General features: G+C 39.2%; 1 protein-coding gene across 1 annotated transcript in view; it reads right to left on the bottom strand.

Moving 5' to 3' along the window:
- The window catches only part of atp6v1ba (ATPase, H+ transporting, lysosomal, V1 subunit B, member a), a 62,979-nt gene that overhangs the window by 8,216 nt on the left and 33,186 nt on the right, over positions 1–21,577 (bottom strand). The window contains exons 4-11 of the mRNA XM_037123891.1: positions 20,531–20,624; positions 19,834–19,911; positions 16,109–16,248; positions 7,281–7,382; positions 6,537–6,634; positions 6,209–6,332; positions 1,131–1,281; positions 611–693 (exon numbers count right to left, since the gene is read on the bottom strand). Of these exons, the coding sequence (XP_036979786.1) occupies positions 611–693; positions 1,131–1,281; positions 6,209–6,332; positions 6,537–6,634; positions 7,281–7,382; positions 16,109–16,248; positions 19,834–19,911; positions 20,531–20,624 (870 nt within the window). The remainder of the gene's footprint in view (positions 1–610; positions 694–1,130; positions 1,282–6,208; positions 6,333–6,536; positions 6,635–7,280; positions 7,383–16,108; positions 16,249–19,833; positions 19,912–20,530; positions 20,625–21,577) is intronic.

Here is a 21,577-nt window from a genome sequence, read left to right as displayed (position 1 = left end):
GAAATACAGTGCGAGGCCCAGTTACTGGACGAGAGGTTTACTTTCGATAAAAACTAAACTTAACAATTTCAGACACAGACACAGACTGTAGAACCTCCATATCCCTGTGCATTAGCGCAACTGTGTAGGGATACGGAGGTTCTAAGGTTGAGAAAATTCAGTGCCAAAAGAAAGGCAGGTCTGACGGCGATGTAAAGCGGTGTGAATTTTCCCTATACAACGTACACTTGAACTGTTATAGACTTTTTTTGGTGAGCCTTGTTTTATGTGGTTAAATTTAGCTTTTTCTCTGGACCCCGTTTACTGCAGTACAAAGCTGAGTGTCTAGGCTGGAGCGGCTCTCTACTTCTCCAAACTGAGGCTGCGCTGATTGGTGATTACGGTAGAGAACAGATCGACAGGAAACAGTGTGAAGTGTGCAACATATTACCTTGTAACAACAGGCTTACCCAGCACTATATTTAGTACTAATGTATACATACAACAATTGGCTGGCTAGTAGTTTACTTTTGCTTAATTTTGTCTTCAAGAAGAGAAAAGATTTTAACTACGGACTGAATTGTCAAGAAAGTTGTAAAGAATACTGCTCTCATAAATGGCTTATTCATACCTGTCTGTTGTGCAGCTGCCTGTCAATGTAGACCTGACCCTCTGTGATGTATCCAGTCAGATCAGGAATTGGATGGGTGATGTCTGTCAGGGGCACAAATGTCATCAGTTATAACATATCCAGCAAATAATCTTGTATTTGTTACATACTGCAGTACAATTAATGTAAAGACTTAATACAATTCCTCACTTGAGTTTACATTAAAAGTGAATTTCATCTGCAACTGAGACATCAATATTTGAGGTCTTTTCTCTAAATCAACAGCCCTTGAGAACAGCAGCCATGTAATCATCACCTCCCTGTGATGTCAACTATATACGCTTAGGCTCTTCATACTGTACATGTCTGTCTGGTAACCGCAGGCATCAACAATGTCACCTCAGTTCACTTGAGATGCCTAGATACAAAACACACGTTCATAATCTATATCCATTTCCCTACAAGGATGACAATTGTGAAAACATCATTGTGCTCCACCTTAAAGCACAGAAAGCTTTTGTTCAATTGCTGCTGATCTCACCATCATTGGGCATGGTGAGAATGGGGATCTGGGTGATAGAGCCGTTTCTGCCTTCCACTCGGCCAGCACGCTCATAGATGGTGGCCAGGTCTGTGTACATGTAGCCAGGAAAGCCTCGTCGGCCAGGTACTTCCTCTCGTGCAGCAGAGACCTACAGGTGAGGCGTGGGTGTTGAGTGGGTGGACGACATGAGTACAGCAAACAGTAAAAAAAATTGTTAACATGCATTTACATTATATTGCAAATATTGTATGATTGCAGAAATAACACTTCTGTAATTTTTGCTATTTATCGTGTGACTGCTACATTGTTATCTTCACTATCAAATATGTTTCAACTGCCAAGGGAGCGGATGAGTTGTTGAGTTCATCTCAGTTTATTGTTATTAGAGTTTAAACCATGCTAATACTTTAGCTGTTGCTACTACTATGACTACAACTATCATCATCATCGTCAACTCGCCATATTACTCTTGTTTTTGGTGTTGATTTTATATATTTTTTTAAACACAGATTGCTACAATATTCAAATGTATGGACAGCTGCTCCATCTGGGTAAGATGAACGTATTAAAGCATGGTACCAGCAGTTGCACCATGTGGTTAGTTATGTCTTTTTCGTTTTGGCCTGGAACTCATGAACCATAAGACGTAGCAAAAAAAATATCTGCAAAGTATGTTTCTTTGAGGATCTCAATGGACTACTACATTTCAATATTTGCATTCATACAATTCTTCCGCCATTTCAGGTGTATGGGTCGGCAAACTGGTTTTAGAACAGTACTTCAGGCACATTTTATCTGATCTTTACACAATCACACTATTACACTATTTTCAATATTGCTCAACTGAGTATGTATATAATTATCAAATTTTGAAGGCATGAGCTGATGTACTTAACAGGTTGTGACATTTCAATGCTCCATTCAACTGAAACCAAATGTCAGAATGTTATACATACAGGCACATGACAAGTTGGCTACAGTAACATTATGACACATTCCTCCAATTTTGTCAAAGAAGGTGAATCTTAGTATGGCATGCTCATGCTGATAAAGAACTTGTGTACCAAGGCATTGTCCCTACAGCCCCACTTTGTGGCCATAAATAAAATGCAGCCAGCTTATAAACAAATAATTCAATTACCACAAGGTTTTGTAAGCTGCTGTGCATGCTGCTGTGCATGCTGCTGTGAAATGTGATGTCATTCACCTCTAGGCATTTTATTAATTTATGGTGAGCTGGAAGGACCCAGAGACACAAAACTTGGTATGTTGAGTGTAACTGATGTCCAAATTTCTGCTATAAGTGAGCCAGATTGGTCAGAAAACATGGCCGCCAGGAACCCATGTATTTTTGCAATGAGCGGGGCTTAGAAATGATTGGCCATAACTCCCACACCCTTTGTCTTATCATCACAAAACTTGGTGGGTACGTTCAAAACAGGACTGGTAATCTGCCTACCAAAGCATGTTCTGCTCAACCTATAAGGGGCGCAATAAATGCCATTAGCATGTAGCTGAAAAACCAATATGGAGAAATCTGGGGCTTATCATGGGTATGTTTTCCACAGATCCTTGTGGAACACGGTGGCCGATGTCATGTACTGGGGGGGATAAGGGTCAGGGTGGCTGGTTTGGGGCGAAAGAGGTTAGAACCCGTGGATTGCTGCTTGTGGCTACTTTTATAGTTATGCTTTCTTTTTCCTCTTCAGTGTGTTTTTTATTGCTGTCTTTCAGAACTGATAAACACATCATTACAATTTCACATGTAAAGTGTAACTGTCTAATGGTGGTAATTAATATTCTTATCAATATTTTTAATTACAATGTGATTGTTTTTTTACCGGGATAATTTCTGAATGGTCACTAAAAAAGGGGATGTGAAAAATAAGATCTTTTTTTATCTCATACCTGGTAAACAGGTTCCTCATGTAGATATGACATATTAAAATATTTATTCAATTGAGCCACCATGTGGATGGTTATTAAACAGTTATTGCTTTTGCTTATAGCTCAGAAACATTTGACAGTAAATGAAATATTCTTGTACAGTGGGTACCTTGCATGGACCCAATTAGTCTATAAGATGCACTGATTAACACCATGAAAGATTTGCACCATTTTAGGATTGATATAATATAGGATTTGTTACAAACCATATGTAGATGACAGAGAAAAAAATGCCTGACAACATTTTCTGATATCACATTCCTTTTGTCAGTAACTGGTCATCTTAATTAAAAAAAACAAACAAATCTGAAACCAAATCTTGGAACGTTACACATCTGGCCACATCAGAAGTGCGTGACATTTTTCACAATTTTCCCATGGGGGTGCTACAGTAACATTAATAAATAAGTAATGTAAGAGGTGGGGATACAGTGGTTGTAAAGGGGAGAATGATTCAAACCAAAGAAATACATATTAACTTATAATCTAAAATAAGTCTAACATCTAAGACCAAATCTTACTTTTTGTTATACCTTCTCATAAACTAAAGAATCTATCAAAAGTAGTTAAATGTTAATGTCCTCCTGGGACTTTGTACGTGCAGAAATACACATCAAGCTGCCTGAGTCTTGGGTGACTATTGGTGCAGCATACATGTGCCAAGGTTATGGACAGCAAACACAAGAAGGGAGAACAAATATGCACATGCAACATTTAAAAATCTGCATTGTGCTGCCAGCGTACTGAGACAGCAAACTGTACAACATAAAAGGATTAATGCAAAGATACAAAAGACTGAGTAGAGAGGCCTGGCTCCTCAACATGAGGAGAAAAGAGGAGTGTGTGTGAGCGTGTGTGTGCGTGTAAGACATTTCCTACAAGAATGAAGGACATATTATTCTCCACATGAGCAAGGAACAGAAGACTTTAGTGAGTCTATCGCCTATGTGCTCATGCGTCAGAGAATTTACACTGCTGTGTTATGTTGACACACTGCCACAGGGTTTCATGGCTCAACTGCTGCTTGAGTCTTTACAGGGGACTTGGTATGTGCTACATTTTTCCAAAAATAATAGTTCATATACTTCTCATGTGGTCATTAAATACCATTACAAAGCAACACAACTTAGCACTTTTAGTTCTAATGACCATTAGAGATCAGAACAACACTAGATCAAAGCCAAGTGCAGTGCTGGACCGTGTCCAGTCATGGTGTAAAACTGTGGTTTCTGAACTATCATTTCTGACTGAATGTGTGAATGCACGATATGTATAGCTAAACAATCTGTGGATTAAATGTTACTTTTGATCATTAACCCATGTTTGTATAGTTGGGTCCGTAAACCAGAGGATGAGAGATGAACTCCAAGCTTGGCAGTGTGCATTTCTCCGCCTTTACGTAGACCAAAATCTTGGGAAAGATTTCTAATGTTTCAGCCCACCCACAGAAAATACTTGTAGAGGCAATGAGCATTTTCTGAATCACAAAATTATGTTTTGGGGCACTATTAACATATCTATGTCATTAGCAGATGTTTGTGAAAATGCTTTCTGTTTCAGCTAAGCATTGAGATCTATCCACAAGCTCCCTCACAGATTGTTATTTTAAGAGTTGCTGAGTGAGAAGAAACTTAACAGACTGCAAAATGGCTGTGACAAATTATAATTCATTTAATCCTCCCCATAAATGTGGCATTAGATGGCAATACATTGTTTTTTCTATCCTTTGTCGGCACTACTTTACTAGCCTGACTACCTCTGTGTCTAAAGAGATCATACAGGCCAACAGCTGTACACTGTTTTTAAAGATATATCATTGACATTTAATATATAAGAAGTAAAGCAACATTTTATTTTACAAACTTTATAAATACAGTAAAGAGTAACCAATAAAGCCTACTTCTTTAACTCCATTGAGGAAAAAATGATCAAAGAAGAAAATAAAAACACACCAAATTGAGCTTTTTATGTACATGAGTTATGAGAAAGGTCGAATTTTTCTTAAACTTTAATAAGTTGCCGTTCATATTTCACAGCCTTTAAAGCCTGTACAGATTACTTAACACAGATGTAATGACTTCTGGATGTGACAGAATCACAATAATACCCCACAAACCAAGAAAGTGAAAACAAGTAGAGATATGAATTTTTTAAAGTGACAGATACTTTGTTCTGAAAAAATGTCTTTTTGTTATTAATTTGACTACTGTAACCATTCAGAAACAACTATTTAAATGACTAGATGCTGCCAAGTTTTGACATCTATTTGGTTTTTGGTTTTGGAGATTCAGTACAAATTTTTATTGACTCAGTGTAAATGAGCGATTGCTACAGTTTAGAATACACAAACAAAGAAGCACAAAAATTACCAAATTTGGCTTTGAGGACCAAACTTTGAAATTTCAAAATTAAACAAGTATTTGTAGTGCCATTATACAATTTTGCAAGGTCCTGCAAGGAAGGTTTTACAAGGAATTGAATGAAAATCCAAAGTAGGAAATAGGAAAGTAGGAAATCCAAAGGAAAAGCTGTTGATTTCAAGTGAGTTGGCATGGAACAGCATGCTTCCTTTTTCTAAGTTGATTAGTCTAGATACAAGAACCCCTCGCACTCACATGAAGTTTACAAATCACAACTGAGACCACCTGGGATTGTCTCCTCATCAGTTCATGCTTGAGGTCAAGTTGATGTTTGTGCCAAATTTGAAGAAATGTACTCAATACATTTTTGAGATATGGTGTTCAAAAGAATGGGATGCCATGAAGTCACAAAGACCTTGACTTTTGACCACCAAATTCAAACCATTACATCCTTGAGTCCAAGTTAACAATTTTGCCAAATTTGAAGGAACTCCTTCAAGGTGATGGATGGATGGACAGGCAGGCGAGTGTATGGACAAAAAAAAAAAAAAAAAGCACTCTCTCCACTTAATACTCACAATAGTCAAAGTTGGTGCCTTGTTACATTAGTTTCCCTTAGACTGTAAATTAACTGCACTTTTTATGTACACAAGTAAAATAAGTTTTGTACGGCTGACACATTCAGCCATTGCCACTCATGCTCAGATCATTGCAAATGTGGTAGATCATTATTGTGAGCATTTAAACTGTTTAAACAATATGTCATACCTCTCTCAGTGCCTCAGCATAGGAGCTCATGTCTGTCAGTATTACCAGGACGTGCTTCTCACACTGGTAGGCCAAGTATTCTGCTGAAGTCAGCGCCAGTCTAGGGGTGATGATGCGCTCGATGCTGTTTGTCACAGAAAAAAAGATATTCTATGTTGCAAATAACAACTTGAGGTTTCACTTTACCTCTGAAAATTGCGAATATGAAGCCAACAAACATTCTTGGTATTGAAGACCATCCAGAATAAAAAACTTAGCAAAACATACAGGACCTTGGATTTGCCGGAAGTAGTTCTACTTGATTAGTTAATTTCTGACTGAATCTTACGTAGGGTCATTGGCTAGGTTCAGGAAAAGGCAGACATTGTCCATAGAGCCATTCTCTTCAAAATCAGACTTGAAGAAACGAGCAGTTTCCATGTTGACCTGAAAGACAGATGTTATAAGTTAATTCTGACCAAAGCTCATATCAAACACTTTTAACACAGCTAGCTAAATGTATCTGTTACTGTAAAGGTTTCCAAACTGATGCGTGCCTCCCTAAGGGACATTCATGAGCAGTTGAGCTCCTACTAGTGACTGGTCTGGCACTACCTCTTTTTCAGTGAAGCAATTAAAACAAGACTAAGGCAAGACTAAAAACAACAAACGCTTTTTTAAAAATCAATCTGGCGTCATTTAACAGAGCTCATAGCTCAATAGACAGATGTAAGTATGTAGTGTGTGTGTGTGTGTGTGTGTGTGTGAGTGTGTGTGTTTGGAGAGTGTCAACTAGACACAAGGCATTTCAATAGACAGGAGGTACAGCTTAAGAGGAGAAAACCTGATACTGCTTGGCCGACAGTGTTAAAGGGCCTGTTGAATTAGTAACCTGTCTACATGGTTGGGGGACATGCTCAAAGAGGCAGAAGTAACAAGAGGAGCTTAAGTTTAAATCACCTGGTGAATAAAAGACAAATCACACACGTCAGGGAATCGGTTAATAGTGGTATTAGAGTCACAATTGGGAGATGGGAGTGGGGATGGCGGGGTTGAAAACGGGTCATCTGAACACAGCAGTTAACTTCCTTACCCCCATAGCTGCGAAGACAATGGCAAAGTTCTCAGCACTGTAGTCCATCACATCCTTTGACTTCTGCACCAGGCCAGCCTGGCGACAGATCTGGGCAGCAATCTGGGAGCAAGATAACATAAAAGCATGTCACATTGTAAGCTGTAGTTCAGGAGGTAGCATGGTTGTCCAGTGGGTAAATGCTTTGATCACTGACTACATCTGCATGTCAATTTGTCCTTCAGCCTGGTCAAAAGACAGGGCTTTTATATATATTGATGTGCTATCTCACACATAAAATGTTTTGGAGCAGAAACCGGGTTCCATCCCAAAGTTAAGCACAAATCCTGCTTCGTAGTATAGACCAACTGCTGCAGAATTTGTTTTTGATAAAAACTAACAGTAAAGTCAACATAAGTTAACATCATGGTATGCCTAGACAGTAGGAGAGTTCAAAACATTGACTTAATCAGATGACAGAAAATGCAAATGAAGGAAGCCAGGACAGACATAACTTCCTTTTTTGCATGTCAAGCAGCCACTCCGTTTAAAATTGTTTTTGCTTGGAAATATCAGACCTCCTTAATCCCATCCCATGTAAACACAGAGATGAAGCTTCTTATATGATAACGCCATGATACAATTGCAAGTTGGAACAGCATTCTCCTCTCCTCTCAAAGCAACTGAGCCTCACTTGCTTTGCTTCCAAAGCCTGGTAAACCAAATAATAACTGCGAACATTTACGCCAATAGGTCTTCGTAATGCAGGTGTAAAAGTGTTAGATTTTAGCTAGAAAGGTTGAAGGTTAATAAATAAAAAAATATTGAGAAAGATCAGAATGGTTTTATCACAGGCAGACAAGGCTTACATAATGTCAGAAGGCTTTTGAACATCCTTCATAATCAAAAATGGGAGCCACATACTGCATTACTGTCAGTAGATGCTGAATTTGCCTTCAACACAGTCGAATGGCCCTACCTTTTTGAAATTCTTGCATGCTAAGTAGGGAACTTCTGCAAATGGATAAGGCTGCTCTATATAGAACCATATGCAGAAATACTGACTAAGTGTAATATCTAAAACATATTAAGATAAAAAGAGGGTGTAGACATGGGGACTGTTTGCCTGGGAAAATCAATCACTGCCCTTTAAGATCTGATTAGGCAAGGCAAATTTATCTTTATAGCACAATTCAGAAACAATATAACTCGAAGTGCTTTACAGGGGCATAAAAATACATTAAAAGACATAAAGAAATTGGAAAATGAGCTAAAATAGAATAGGTTTAAGACTATAAAATTAAAGTCACAGTGCAGTTTTTTCTGGGTGTTTGTTCCAGATCTGTGGTTCATAACAATGAACACTGCTTCTCCATATTTAGTTCTGAATCCAGGAAATGAAAGCAGACGTGAACCTGACGACCTCAGAGGTCTGGATGGTTCATAACGTAGCAGCAGATCAGAAATATATTTTGGCCCTAAACCATTCAGTGCTTTATAAACCAACAGCAGGATGGTGAACTCTATTCTCTGACTGACAGTTTGCCAGTGAAAAGACCCAAGAACTGGAGTGATGTGATCAACATTTTTTGGTTCTTGTTAGGTCTCGAGCAGCAACGTTCTGAATCAGCTGCAGCTGTCTGATGGATGTGAGAGAGCCCTATGAAGCGTTACAGAAGTCGAGTCTGCTGAAGATAAATGCATAGATACATTTTTTCCAAATCCTGCAGAGACACAAGTCCTATTATCCTGGATATTTCCTATGATGATAGTAGGCCTACTTAGTCTTAATGTGGCTGCTGAAATTCAGGTCTGAGTCCATGACTGAAGCTGTTTGGAACAATAAAATTAATAATTAATGTTATTAAATCATGTAAAAAGGATGAAACTGTATGAAATAGCTGCTGAATTTAAAATTATTGACAGTTTCCTTGAATAAATTGGGCATTCAATTTGTGCCTGGTCTTGAAAATAAGGTAAAATCTAAGTATAGACAAATAATGCACACATTTTGAATGCTTAAGATTGATGGGCATCAATATCGCTGTTACTACTAGGGGAAATAAACACTCTCAAAATGAAAGCATTTCCTGAACTGGAATGATGACAGTGGAATAAGACTTTCAAATATCCCCAGTAGACTCATTCTTTACTCCCCACTTGGCAAAGGGCAGCAGAGTTGGATTGGCACCCATGTCCCTGCTGAGAGATCAGTCTCAGTACATAGGCTCAAACTCCACCAACTGAAAAACAGAGTTGCCCTAAGAATACAATCCCATTAGTTAGTGCCTACTTACACATTAATTCACTCACCCTTTCCTGACTTTGATCTTATTTTTGGCAGCTGTATTTTGTGAGTAGATGCTTAAATAATTTGTTTCCAAAAGCAAGCGCTGCTCCATGGCTGTGAACAGCAATGTTTGCTCTATAACGCTGCAGTTTGCCATGGTGGATCGTGTGATCTGTGTTCGACCTCATGGACTGCTTCTAAGCAGAATGCACATGCAATTATCTTGACTAGTGGAACCTGAGCTGAATTAGACTGGCTGTGTGATCTTGGATTGAGCTCTATGGAAGCACTTTAGCCCCAACTGAATAAAGTCCAACCCCTGACTTGAATTAGTAGGCTAATTTAAGTCAGGTCAAAGTCAAAAAAACAAAAACAAAATCCAAACCTGAAGTTGTCAACCATTTTAAAAAACATGCAAGTATATCAAATCAAAATAGTTAACAATTACTTTAAAAAAGGTACAGCTATGAAGTATAGCAATATTGGAAAGCCACAAGCTGTGTGACACTGTCTACAGTACAGGCCTTTGTTTTTTGTTTTGCAAGAAATGCACGCAAAAAAAGAATAAAAAAAAACCCTCAGAATCTCCAGATCACAGGATGCAGCAATCACACGACACGCGGGTGAGAAGTGCGTCTCATGCATCAGTTGCCCGTCTCTGCCAGAGTAACAAAATGAGAGGCAGGCAGGGTGTCAGTTGTCCTGAATTGTGGGTGAGCTGCCATGTATTGACTTGAATAGTTCACTTTTGCATCTTTAATTTCTTCTTTTTTGTAACACTTGCATTTGATGCATTTAATCAAATTCACACCAGATGTTAAGCATTGCCCTGAATCAATTTGCTATATTTCTTGGCAGCCATAACAATTTAAAAATATGGTTTTAGTGGATATTAAGACACACAAGTAACACTGTCTGACACTGGGTTGACATTTTCAGACAGTAATAGCATTTTGCCTGTACGACTATAGGAGTGAAAAGAAGAATACATGGGCCAACACTGGTTTCTAAATCTTTTTTTGTTTCCTTTTTGAAGCTGAAGAGCATCAAAATCAGCCAATGGCCTGTCACGCAAGAAACCTCAATTGTGCTGGAGTACTTCCAACAGATTGAATCAATCGATGCTGTTTGGCCCAACACAATGGTGTTTTCTTTGCGTCCATTGTTAATTTTATTTTAATGAATGGATGCAATAAAAAATGAAAGCTATCCTACTTAGACTAGCATATTGTGAAAGAAGCCTCCATCTAGTTGGAAATAACAGATCACTTGCCTTCTTTAATATGACCTGATCCTGCTGATTTAATTGCTATTCATCTACAATAAAACTGTGTGCTGCTCAGCAGTCTGTCACAATTAATTTAATTAATTAATTAATTAATTAATTAATTAATTAAAATAGACATGAGGAAAACCAGCATTCAATGAATGCTATGTGAGCACAATGAATTTGGCTGGAAATGTGCTTTCTTTAAAGATGAAGCACCAAGCACATGAACAGACATGGAATGCTTGGGTTTCCTTCAGAGGGATTTTCATGTGTGTATTTAAATTTTGAAATGTAAATGTTGGCAAGTCCTCAATTAGCTGTAACCTCAGCTAACAATTTATTGTTCTAAAAATGTTTTGAGAATGTTACCGAGAATGTTCTCGTAATGTTCTCAGCGGAAAGTTTTCGTTAAGTTCAAAGAATGTTTGAGGATAACATTCTCTAAAAACATTCCAAAAATGTTTTGTGATAACCTCCTTAAAATGTTCAGTGACAACATTGCCTGAATGTTAGGCCCTAATGTTCTAGAAAATGTTCTCAGCAGGACATTTTCTTTAAATGGACTTGCATTCCAGTACTCAAAGCACTTCACAATACTTGCCACATTCACTCATTCATACACACAATCATACACTGATGGCGGAAGCTGCCATGCAAGGTGCAAACTGCAATTTCAAGAGCAATTTGGGGTTCAGTATCTTGCTCAAGGACACTGGATGCGTGTCAAGTGCTGCTGCATGGCGTTACCTTTTGATTTTCTTTTCAGCACCTGTTGTGTGTATTCTCTTAACCTGTTAACATGGACGAAGGGCAGTTTTGTTATGTTTTCTATGCATCCTCTTTATTTCATTCTCTCCCTTACTCTGTTTCTCCTTCCCACTGTCTTGCTTGTTTAACAGGGGTTAAGGAAAATCAAATTATCATATTTATTGACAATTATCAAAGGCACACACCATGTAAACAGATCGAGTAGGCAGGAGCAGAGCTGAAGCCAATGTGAAACACAAACATGCAAGTGAGATGCAATAGCAGCTCAGCAATGCAGCTGCCACACAGATATCAAGCATCCTGCTTGGCCAGCCTGTTAGAAACTCTAGCTGGAGTGGGGGTTTAGTCATCTGCCTCCACCATGTTTACAAAGCTGCAGGTCAAGGGGCATCAGAGAAAGCAATTATTTCTACTATAATTTATAAGTCGAAACTAGAACTGCAAGCCGTTATGACTGAGGGCCAAGGCCCCTTGCGCGACTCGGACCCCGCACACCGCAGAGCCCACAGAAGTTTGCCCCAAAGGATTATGGGCTCGGGGCAAAAGTGAGGACACAGGCCAATGTCTGAGCTGTGGTATTCTCTGTAATGGGAAGTGCAATGGAAGTGCAAAAGGCTGAGTATGCGCCGATTTGGATTTGTTGTACTAAATCATGCCCACTTTGACCAGTTGTTACTTAACTACATGGCTGGCCTCAGGAGTGACCCCACATCGGCACTATTTCTTTAAATTTTTTTTATTGCAACAAAACACTGACCAGTCATGATCACCTTCAAGATATGGTGTCAGGATTGGCCCTACATCATACTGACCAAATTTGGTAAAAATCGGTGAAGCCGTTCAAGATATATAAACTTCCCATATTTTTAGAGCCCCCTAGAGGTCAAAATTCGCCAAATTCAGCTCATCCTTTCCCAGAGTCATGGCAACCAAGGATCTCAAATGTAATGTTAATAGCATTTAGTTTGACTGAGATATCAAACAGTTTACATTTTCATAGCTAGCTACAGAAATTTGTTCGTTAATAATTTGCACATTTTTTTGCCTGAGCAAAATTCTTTTGATTACTTTAGATCAGGTCCAGCTGAAGAGTGTACGTGTCAAGTTTTCCAGTTTTTGCGATTTAGCAAAAAAAATAAAAAAAAAACAACAACGTTGTAGGCGGAAGTGGGCGTGGCCTGGCCAAAGGTATTCAGCTCCATTCAGGGAATCTGGGGATACAAGGTTTTTGAATGTGTGACATACGGTGTGGGAGTTGTAGGCAAAAACGCGTTGGCCTAGGTTATAGCGCCCCCTGCTGGCAGATATATGTAGTTTTTTGTGTCTGACATTTTTGCAGGAGTCTGGACCAACCGTCCAAATTGCACCACCCTCCCTTGCACGGTTTAGCCTGCAGCACAACTTTTAGCCAAAAAAAAAAAAAAATTAATAAAAATCCTTACAATTACAATAGGGTTCTTAGCTGGTCTGCTGGTATGCAAGCATACGCGTTTCCTCGCGTGCATACGCGTGGCCCCCTAATAATCCTTTGAAAAACAATAGGGACCTCGCAGGTCTACCTGCTCTGGCCCTAAAAATCTTTACAATTACAATAGGGTTCCTAGCACTGCTGGTCCTAGGAAACGCGTCTGCTTACATATGCATTCCCTCAGCCTCTCGCACTTCACCCCCTAATTACGCTTGTGTTGACAGTTCTAGTAAAAAAAAATATAACATTAAGCTGTGGCTCCACTTTCCATTTTGGCAAATTAAAATAGGTGAATAAAACAAAGTTTCTAAGTGAGCACTCTGTTTCTTTTTGTTGTGTCATAGATGTGACGAGAATCCTGCTTGCAGCTTGATATGACGATTTCAGTGCATTTATTTTTGTTGTTCTTACCTCTGAATTTTGAGGAAATATCTCTTCAAAATTCCTATTCTTCGTCTCATAATGCCGTTTCAAATTGGAAATCTTCATCACAGCAATAGTCTCCTGGCATATTAAGCACAAGGGTGCTGGTTGGAGAGAGAATGAACGCAAATGTTTCAGTGCATTCTTCCTTGAATTGCCGATTTTCACTGTCCGCTTTTCTTTTAGCAGTGAACTTGCTCCTACAGCCGGCAAAATGTAAATATGCGAACTGGGTTGCGAAGGTGTGTAAAAAGTTCTAGAATTGCAAATACATTCATGCTTCCAGCTACTGTGGAGACGGACTTTTATTCAATCCTTAACAAAGCATTCAACAACATTTTTGGGTTCTGCGTTGTAAGCCTGTTTTCATGTTCACTGAGGACAACCATGTCATGAATTCCCATTGTGAGGCCTGAAAAACCCCTAAAAGAAAGCAGAACTCAACTGCTGAGTGTCAGCTGACACATCCTAACCTGACTCAACCATATCTAAAATTTCCACAGTGAACTGCCGCAGAAATAAACAAACATGCTTAGACATTTCTTAAGCATTTGGAAACTGGCAATAAATGCATCTTCGTAGTTATTCCTGAAACTAGCCTTGAGCTGCTAGCCTCAAGCAGAGATGAGACCTGGAATCACACTTCACAGTAGGGTTCAGTTTGATTTATTTCAAATGATTTATTACCTACAAAACCCCCCTTCTCACTGGATCAAAAACCCACTCGCACCCCATAAAAAGTCACATCTGGCTTTTGTCTCCAATTGGAACGGGTACAACTCATTTATTTGCAGATCAAATGTCAGTAGTCACCGGTATTTATTGGCTACTGTTCTGATTGGTAGTACTTGGTACTGAGCACTCAGTGGTACTTGACACCCAGGTGGACACATTTATTTTTGCCCCCTTTCCAGTGCACTATGTAGTTAAGGATTTAAATATCATAGTATGTATTTCCTGTATGATAATAAATACTTTCCCCCTTCTCCATCTGCCTCTGTCCAAGCAGTACTTGGACATTGTTCAGTCAGCATTGAGTTTTTTTGAAAGAGAGGCTGAAGAAAAAGATATTAAAAAAAGAAAGAAAAAAAAAGTAATCAACTCAAAGCTCCAAAGAACTACTTGAATACCAAAGAAGACCAAGGAGTCCTGTCTGTCATGGACTTTCTTCCACAGTCCCTGACCTCAACCCCACTGAAAATTACCAGAGGCACTTCACAGACTGAGAAAGCCAAGCCCTCTGTCACATCAAAAGAAGCTTTGAGGAACACTGTCAGATCAAGCTAAGATATAATGAAATAACTTGTGGAGTCCATGCTTTCATTAAAGCATAAGGGGGACTAGCCAAAGATATTCCAAAATGCATGGACATTTTTCTACGGATTTAATTGTTTACTCAAATTGTTAGGCTGATATAATTCCTTATAATAAAGAAAATAGTATTACATTCAAAACAGTTACAAAATAGAAGCATTTTTACTAGCTGTCACAACTTTCAGACCCTTATGCAATGATTACCACTAATATACTGAGTTGGAAGACTTTTAGACACAAAGAAACATGAATTTAGGATGGGCAAATAAATACAAACTAAAATATCTGTTATTGCAAAAGAATACCCCAAAAATGTTTAAACGATGAATTGATGTTATGAAAATTTAATCTTAAAAATAGGGCACACAAATGGAGAACATTATGTTCAAACAGAAGTCTTTTTCGATGCCTCAGCTAGGCAGATGTGATTTATTTTCATCGATTTTTTTAGTACCTCGCTATGCAGAACTGTCAATGAGATGGGCTTATTGTCCTTTCACTGTCAATTACTACTATATTACTTTTATAACTTTATAATAACTCTTAAGTAAATATTTCTGTGTACAGCTTCTCTAACATAAGCAAATCTTATTTCTATAAACTCTAAGGCCGAATATATATTTGCTTTTAACCAACATGTTTGGGTACACCTGAGGGCTGGCTTGCATATCCTGCTTTAACTTTGAGCATCAAGTGTGCCCATCCTCAGAAATTAATGCTATGCATATGCAAAATTCAATATGCACATGAATTATTGGAGCGGTGTAGCACTAGTATGGAGATGGGACACAGTCAAGAGGAGTCAGTAAACACGTCAGCGGCAGAAGGGACAACTAGCTAAAGTGTGCCATGAAGGGGTATCCTCTGGTAAAACGTTGTGTAGAATGTGAACAAAGACATTCACTAAGCAGCTGGTTGTCTACACAAACATGCGGTTCAGCAGCAAGTATATCTCTGGCCCAACCCATCGGAGCATTGAGGTGAGGTGGAGATACCAGGGCTGGGCACATTCAGCAGCAGTAACTAAAGATTTAGGAAAATTTCTCATTTGGACATTTAACCGGTCATTATACAACTATGTTCAAGGAATCATGAAGATTAAACTCCAGTTAATACGTGGGCCAACTGATTTGGACATTGGCATCTACACATACAGCTCGTCCAGATAATGTACTGTCAAATCCTGCTTCTTTTGTGTTTAAGTATTTAGCAAATACAAATGTCTTTGCATTCAGAAAATATTCCACTGATTCTTGTAATCAGGCATCGGAGGGATTTTTTCTGTTTATGATAAACTACAGGACTGATGGTCTCACCTCATTGTGGGGCAGACCGGCAGCAGAAAAAATCGGGATTTTCTGTCCTCTGGCAATGCTGTTCATGCCATCAATGGCAGAGATGCCAGTCTGGATCATCTCCTCTGGGTAGATACGGCACTGAGGGTTGATGGGCTGACCTGAAAAACACACAACAGGAAAGAGAAATCTATATTCATCACATACAATCATATTCAGTACAATGTACTGAACTTGTTTGCTGTATTTAACCGATCCCCGATGAACAGTTGATAGTCACCATGTAGTGCCAGGGGACTGCAGTTCTAGGCCAGTGCAAGGATATTAACTAAATATACATGTTTTTAAAGGTGGGGTTAACCGTATGCAAACTATAGGGGGCCCTTTGCCAGCCAGGATTCAGACCTTCTTGCTGCAAGGGGACAGTGCTTACCACTAGGTTTAGGAAACGTTCACATTTGAATCAAGTCCGGTACAACTATCCAATGGTACTTTATTACTTTTTTAAGTAATTTCAGTTGTAACAAGTTGAATCATTTACTTACAATATATGATTCATATTTTCAATTTCAACAAGGCACATCACATCAGTCAGACATTCTAAGTTTGATTTCAGTTGCACCTTGCTGTGCTGCATATAAATCTGGTAAATAAAGTACTTTAAAAAGTAAACTGCTACATTTATACTGGCACACAACATCTTGACTGTATTGTAACTGACTAGGAATCCTGAGTTTGCATTCTGACCCCTTGAGCTTGCTGTAGCAGCCCAAATTTAAATGGCACACATACTGTTTTATTAAGTGTGTGAATTTGGCTAAGGCATTTGGCTAAGGAATTTTAGAACACAGTCTGTGGCTGAGTTTTGGGGAGACGTTTCATTCTTAGCCCTTTTCACACAGAGAAGAGATGCCACAATTATCACTGTAATGATGCTGCTCCAGTGTTTCATTTCATACAGACTGCCACCGCTGTGGAGCCAAATGAGGCGTAATGGACCATGTCATGACGACATCACAGTGTTTTTGTTTTTTTACACGTTTCCCCCGATTTGCACCTGTTAATCAAAATATGTGTCAGCCGACTGTTTATGATCATAAGGATGCAGTTATAATGTGTTGTGAGGATGCTGTCTGACTCTCATTCATATGGAGGGTTGCTGTTTTCTGGGGCAAAGTTCACTGAAACCTCAGTCAGGAGGCCTGGCTCTTGCTGCCAAGGACACTGTTTTTCAGGCAGAGATGTGACGCAAAGTTGGTATGACAGATGACACTCTTCCACATAATGTTTTTCCTCATTTACATAGACATACAGTTAGAAATATTACAACATTGACACAATTTTCATAATTGTGGCCCTGTACACTACCACAATGGATCTGAAATTAAATAATTGTGATGAAATTGAAGTGCAGACTTTCAGCTTTAATTTGAGGGTATTGACATCAAAACTGGGGGAAGGGTTTAGGAATTGCGACAACTTTCATACAAAGTTCCCTCATTTCAAGGGACCTAAAGTAACTGGACACTTGAGTCAAAATCTGTTTCATGATCAGGTGTGAGCTGTTCCCTTGTTAATCCTTTATCACTTAAGCATGTAAAAGTTCTGAAGTTGATTTCAGGTTGCATTTTTTTTGGAAGCTGTTGCTGCAAATCTACAACATGCAGTCAAAGGAGCTCTCAATGCAACTGAAACAGGCCATCCTTAGGCTGCAAAACAAGACAAAATCCATCAGAAAGAGAGCAAAATCATTAGGAGTGGCCAAATCAACAGCTTGGTATATTATATATAGAAAAAAAGGAACCAGTGTTTCGCACAGAATCAGACTTTACCTGTGACAGCGGCTGTCCTGCTGGGGTGCCATAGAGCATGCACAATAAAGTTTCCGCTGACTGAGTCAGTTAACTTCCAGATTAACGTTAAGCTGATTTGGACTGGGATAAAATTTAATCGAGCAGCTCTTCTAGACTCTCCAAATTTTATTGGACAGAATTGCCCAGATTCTGACAGTAAAACAAGTCATTTTGCGTGGATCCGGTACCAAAGATCCCTCACCCAAAAGACTTCAACAGCTACAGACAGTTGCTCTCACTTCACACCCGATAAAGACCCTGGAGCGGCTGGTCCTTGTCCATCTCCGCCCTCTGGTGGGTCCTTTTATGGACCCACTCCAGTTTATCTATCAACCCGGCATTGGAGTGGACGATGCCATCATCTTCCTCCTGGACAGATCACTGTCTCACCTAGCGAAGCCTGGAAGCACTGTGAGGATTATGTCCTTTGATTTCTCCAGCGCTTTCAACACCATTCAGCCTGCATTTTTGGGGGTCAAGCTGGAGCTCACAGGGGTGAACCAATACCTCACATCCTGTATCCCCAATTACCTCACCAACCAGCCACAGTATGTGAGGACTCTGGACCACGTGTCGGACACAATAATTTGCAGTACAGGGGCCCCGCAGGGAACAGTCCTGGCCCCTTTCCTGTTCACCCTGTACACTGCAGACTTTTCCTACCAATCACCCTACAGCAATCTACAAAAGTTCTCTGATGACTCTGCTATTGTCCACCTCACCATCAACCATTTTCTATGGAGTATGCTACTGGAGCAGCAGCAACTCAGCAGCAGGACGGAAGAGACTTGATAAGCTTATAAAAAGTGTCCAGCTCCATCCTGAGATGAGAGAGCAGGATGATGGACAAGCTCTCATCGCTACTGGTGAAGGAGTCCCACCCCCCGCAGGTCACTATCACAGCACTGGACAACTCCTTCAGCAATAGACTGATACACCACAAGTGTGTGAAGGAGAGGTATGGCAGTTCCTTCCTTCCTGCTGCTGTCAGACTATACAAGCAGCACTGCTCCCAATAGACCTAGCATGCACCAGGTCATAAAAGAACCCTTTTTCTCTGTTTTTTGAACTAACTGGTCAATTTCTCATACCCATATCCTACAGTTATACTGTTAACAGTGAAAAACATTATTATAAATACATAACATTATTTATATACAATGTTTATACAATGTATATCAGAGTTCTATTTTATGTGACAAAACTGGCTTCAAGGCCTGGCGCTCTTTGTGGGGGCTTGATTTCGACAATGAGGCCAGCTGATCTTGATCCGAAGCACACCACATCATCTGTAAAACATGGTGGAGGCAGTGTAATGGCATGGGCATGCATGGCTTGACAGAAGACAGTAGCAGCCACATACATTTTGAAGTCTCTAGGAACATTCAGCCTGCTCACATTCAGCCACATTCAGCAAAGTTGATTGGATGGCACCTCAGCACAGATGACCAATGACTCAAAAACATACTGTGAAAGCAACCCAGGATTTTTTCAAGGCAGAGAAGTGTAATATACTACAATGGCTGAATCAGCCGCTGGATCTCAATCCCATCCAGCATGCATTCCACATGCTTGAGACAAAACTTAAGGCAGAAAGACCTGCAAACAAACAACAACTGAAGACAGCTGCAGTCAAGGCCAGGCAGAGCATCACGAAAGAGGGTATCCAGCGTTTGGTCATGACCATGGGTCACCACGTTAACTAAACTGATATTATGTTATTTTGTAAAATAATAACTGGCCCAATCAATATCCAATGAATGGTCATGTCTCTAAAATTGCTTATTCCTATCAGCATACTTGATTGTCTTTTTTAATGCAGAATTCAAAACAAGTGGCCTAGAAAACACCCTTGAAAACTACAGGAAGACAAACAGGTTACTGAGGTCATACCCATGATGTCCAGGTAATCCTCAGCCAGAACACTGGGCCCACGGTCGATGGGTTTTCCAGAGCCATTGAACACACGACCTAAAAGAGGAAGATGTTCTCCTTTCAGGCAAGTAGTAAACAAGACTGTCATTTAATAAGTAACTTATAGTTTACCTGTAAGTTCAATTAAAAAATAATTACTAAGAAACAGATAAAATGAAATTCATTAGATGACACTTCTAACCACATCTGATCTATTGTGTTTAGTGTGAGACTCTAAACAGGTAAGAGTGGCTCTAATGGCTCTTGTCGAGTCTACAAGTAACAAGTACAAGTAATTATGAATTCATGGACGTGATTAATGATACTTCAAAAAACAAAAGCAGGTTTACTTTCTACCACTATTCAAATATATCTAACCTTGTGCTGTACTGAGATAATCACACTGGTTAAGACACTGAAAAACATTCGGAAAAAGGTTTTGATTCAGTGCCATTTTGCCTTTACCGTTTATTGAAAACATAAGTAAAATGAGAATAATGAGGAGCATGCAGTTTAACTCTATACAGTATTCAACTTGCTTTAAAAAATATATATATATCTTTGTGTCACAAAGACAAACTAATTAACTCCGAGCACTGTTTTTTTCATCAGTGTAACTGCATTATTATCACTAAATTTGGATTAAAAATGCAATGTAAAATGTGGTTCATAATACCCAGCATGTCCTCTGATACTGGCGTACGCAGGATATCACCAGTAAACTCGCAGGCTGTCTTCTTGGCATCGATACCAGATGTTCCCTCAAAAACCTGAACACACACAGACATGGAAAACCATTAAGGAAAACAAATCTAAAGACAGTTTTGCTATAGAAAGAAATTGGTCTCCAATTAGCCACAGATGTGTACAACATAATCTACAAAAGAAAAATGTTATTGTGTATACAACGATTTGTGTGTCATTTTGGATACTTAAAATCCATCAGTCCACTCAGAAATACAAAGCAGTTTGAGCACATGATGCACACATCAACATGCACACATCAACAGAGGACTGAAACTACCAAATTAGAAAAGAAAAAAAAAAGAAGAATTAACTATATAAAATGGGTCGATTAATACATGAATATGGCATTAAATGCACCAAAATATATCAAAAACAAATGTAGGCATTCATTTATAAAAATGTGACGTAATATTTCTATTCAAAACTAAGGAGGGGTCGATACCACTTTTTCATGCCTGTTACCGAAACTGATAAAATAACATTAGTTGAGTATCTGCTGAAACCGATATCAATCCAATATGGCCTTTCCCCCACTCTTGACATGTAAAGCAATAGATAAACATAAACTGAACATAAAGATTAAACTGTAGAACAAACATTTTACTCCTTTAAAGGAAGAAATACAAGTACAACGTCTTGACTCAGTTTTGCAGTTGTGCAACATGAGTGTAGTTCTATGTATTCACTATAAATGTATTATAATCCCAGTTTAAAATATGGGATATGACCAAACACTCAGTGCAGCCAGTGACATAGCTAAAACCAGCTGCAGTATGAAAGTAGTAGCAGTAAGAAACTGCTCAGCATGCAGCACAGCTTTTTGCCAAGACAAACACTAGTCTGACAGCACCGTGGATAGATTGAGTAAAGACACATACATCTGACCTCCAGATGTCAGAAACTTACAGTATCAGCGTTTTCCAAACATTTCGAAATGAACTCACACACGTCACATCTGCCAGCCTGGCTGTACTCA

Source organism: Acanthopagrus latus, chromosome 15, assembly GCF_904848185.1.
Source record: "Acanthopagrus latus isolate v.2019 chromosome 15, fAcaLat1.1, whole genome shotgun sequence".
Classification (NCBI taxonomy): Eukaryota; Metazoa; Chordata; class Actinopteri; order Spariformes; family Sparidae; genus Acanthopagrus; species Acanthopagrus latus.
This window is presented reverse-complemented; position numbering and strand designations above follow the sequence as displayed.